This window comes from Eimeria mitis, genomic scaffold (assembly GCF_000499745.2).
Source record: "Eimeria mitis Houghton genomic scaffold, Emh_scaff333, whole genome shotgun sequence".
Classification (NCBI taxonomy): domain Eukaryota; phylum Apicomplexa; class Conoidasida; order Eucoccidiorida; family Eimeriidae; genus Eimeria; species Eimeria mitis.
Window position 1 is genome coordinate 17,929 of NW_013571669.1, and position 957 is coordinate 18,885.

General features: G+C 63.0%; 1 protein-coding gene across 1 annotated transcript in view; it reads left to right on the forward strand.

Annotated features, from left to right (window-relative positions):
• Positions 1-548: 548 nt before the first annotated feature.
• The window catches only part of EMH_0008380 (uncharacterized protein), a gene marked incomplete at both ends in the record, with an annotated part of 1,523 nt that continues 1,114 nt past the window's right edge, over positions 549-957 (forward strand). The window contains one exon of the mRNA XM_013498320.1: positions 549-955. Coding sequence (XP_013353774.1) covers positions 549-955 — 407 coding nt within the window. The remainder of the gene's footprint in view (positions 956-957) is intronic.

Consider the following 957-nt stretch of genomic DNA (forward strand, 5'->3'; position numbering starts at 1 on the left):
AGCAGCAGCAGCAGCAGGAGCAGCAGCAACAACTGCAGCAGCAACAACTGCAGCAGCAACTGCATTGGCACGCGGGTTCCGAGTTCACGGCACCGCCAGCAGCAGCAACAGCAGCAGCAGCAGCAACAGCAGCAGCAGCAGCAGCAGCACAGAAGCATTTGCTGCTGCCAGTGCCGAGCGGCTGTGGCAGCCCCTTCTGCGCAGGCAGCAGCTGCTGCTGCAGAAACAGCAGGAGCGGCAGTAGCAGCACGAGCAGCAACTGCGGCGCTTGCACAAGCAGTGCTAGCCGTTGCAGGAGCCAATTAAGCAGCAGCAGCAGCAGCAGCAGTACCTGCTGCTGCAGCAGCAGCAGGGGCAGCAGCAACAACGGCTGCCTGCAGCCTCGGCGCAGGTGCACCAGTCCATCAGGTAGGTGGTGTGCAGCAGCTTCACCCGCGACTGGAGCAGCAGCAGCAGCAGCAGCAGCAGCTGCAGCAGCTGAAGCAGCTGCAGCAGCCGCTGCAGCAGGCAATGCTGGCTTCTGCTGCAGCAGCAGGAGACACTGCTCCATGGCCACGCCCGTGCTGTCTCCTGTTTGGCAGCAGCAAGAGCAGCAGATGCAGCAGCAGATGCAGCAGCAGGTGCAGCAGCAGCTGCAGCAGCAGCAGCTGCAGCAGCAGCAGATGCAGCACCAGCAGATGCAGGAGCAACTGCTGCTGCAAAGCCGACAGCCGCATAAGCATTTCGCCTGGCAGCAGCCCGCGCCCCACTATACTGCTCTTCTGCAGCAACAGCAGCAGCAACAGCAGCAGCAGCAGCAACAGCAGCAGCAGCAGCAGCAGCAGCAACAAAGTGTGCTGCAGCACCAAGGGGGGCAGTCCCCCACGCTCATGAGTCTTCAAGAACAGCAGCAGCACCCGCAAGCTCGGCTGCTGCCGCTGCAGCAGCAGCAGCAGCAGCAGCAGCAGCAGCTGCGCC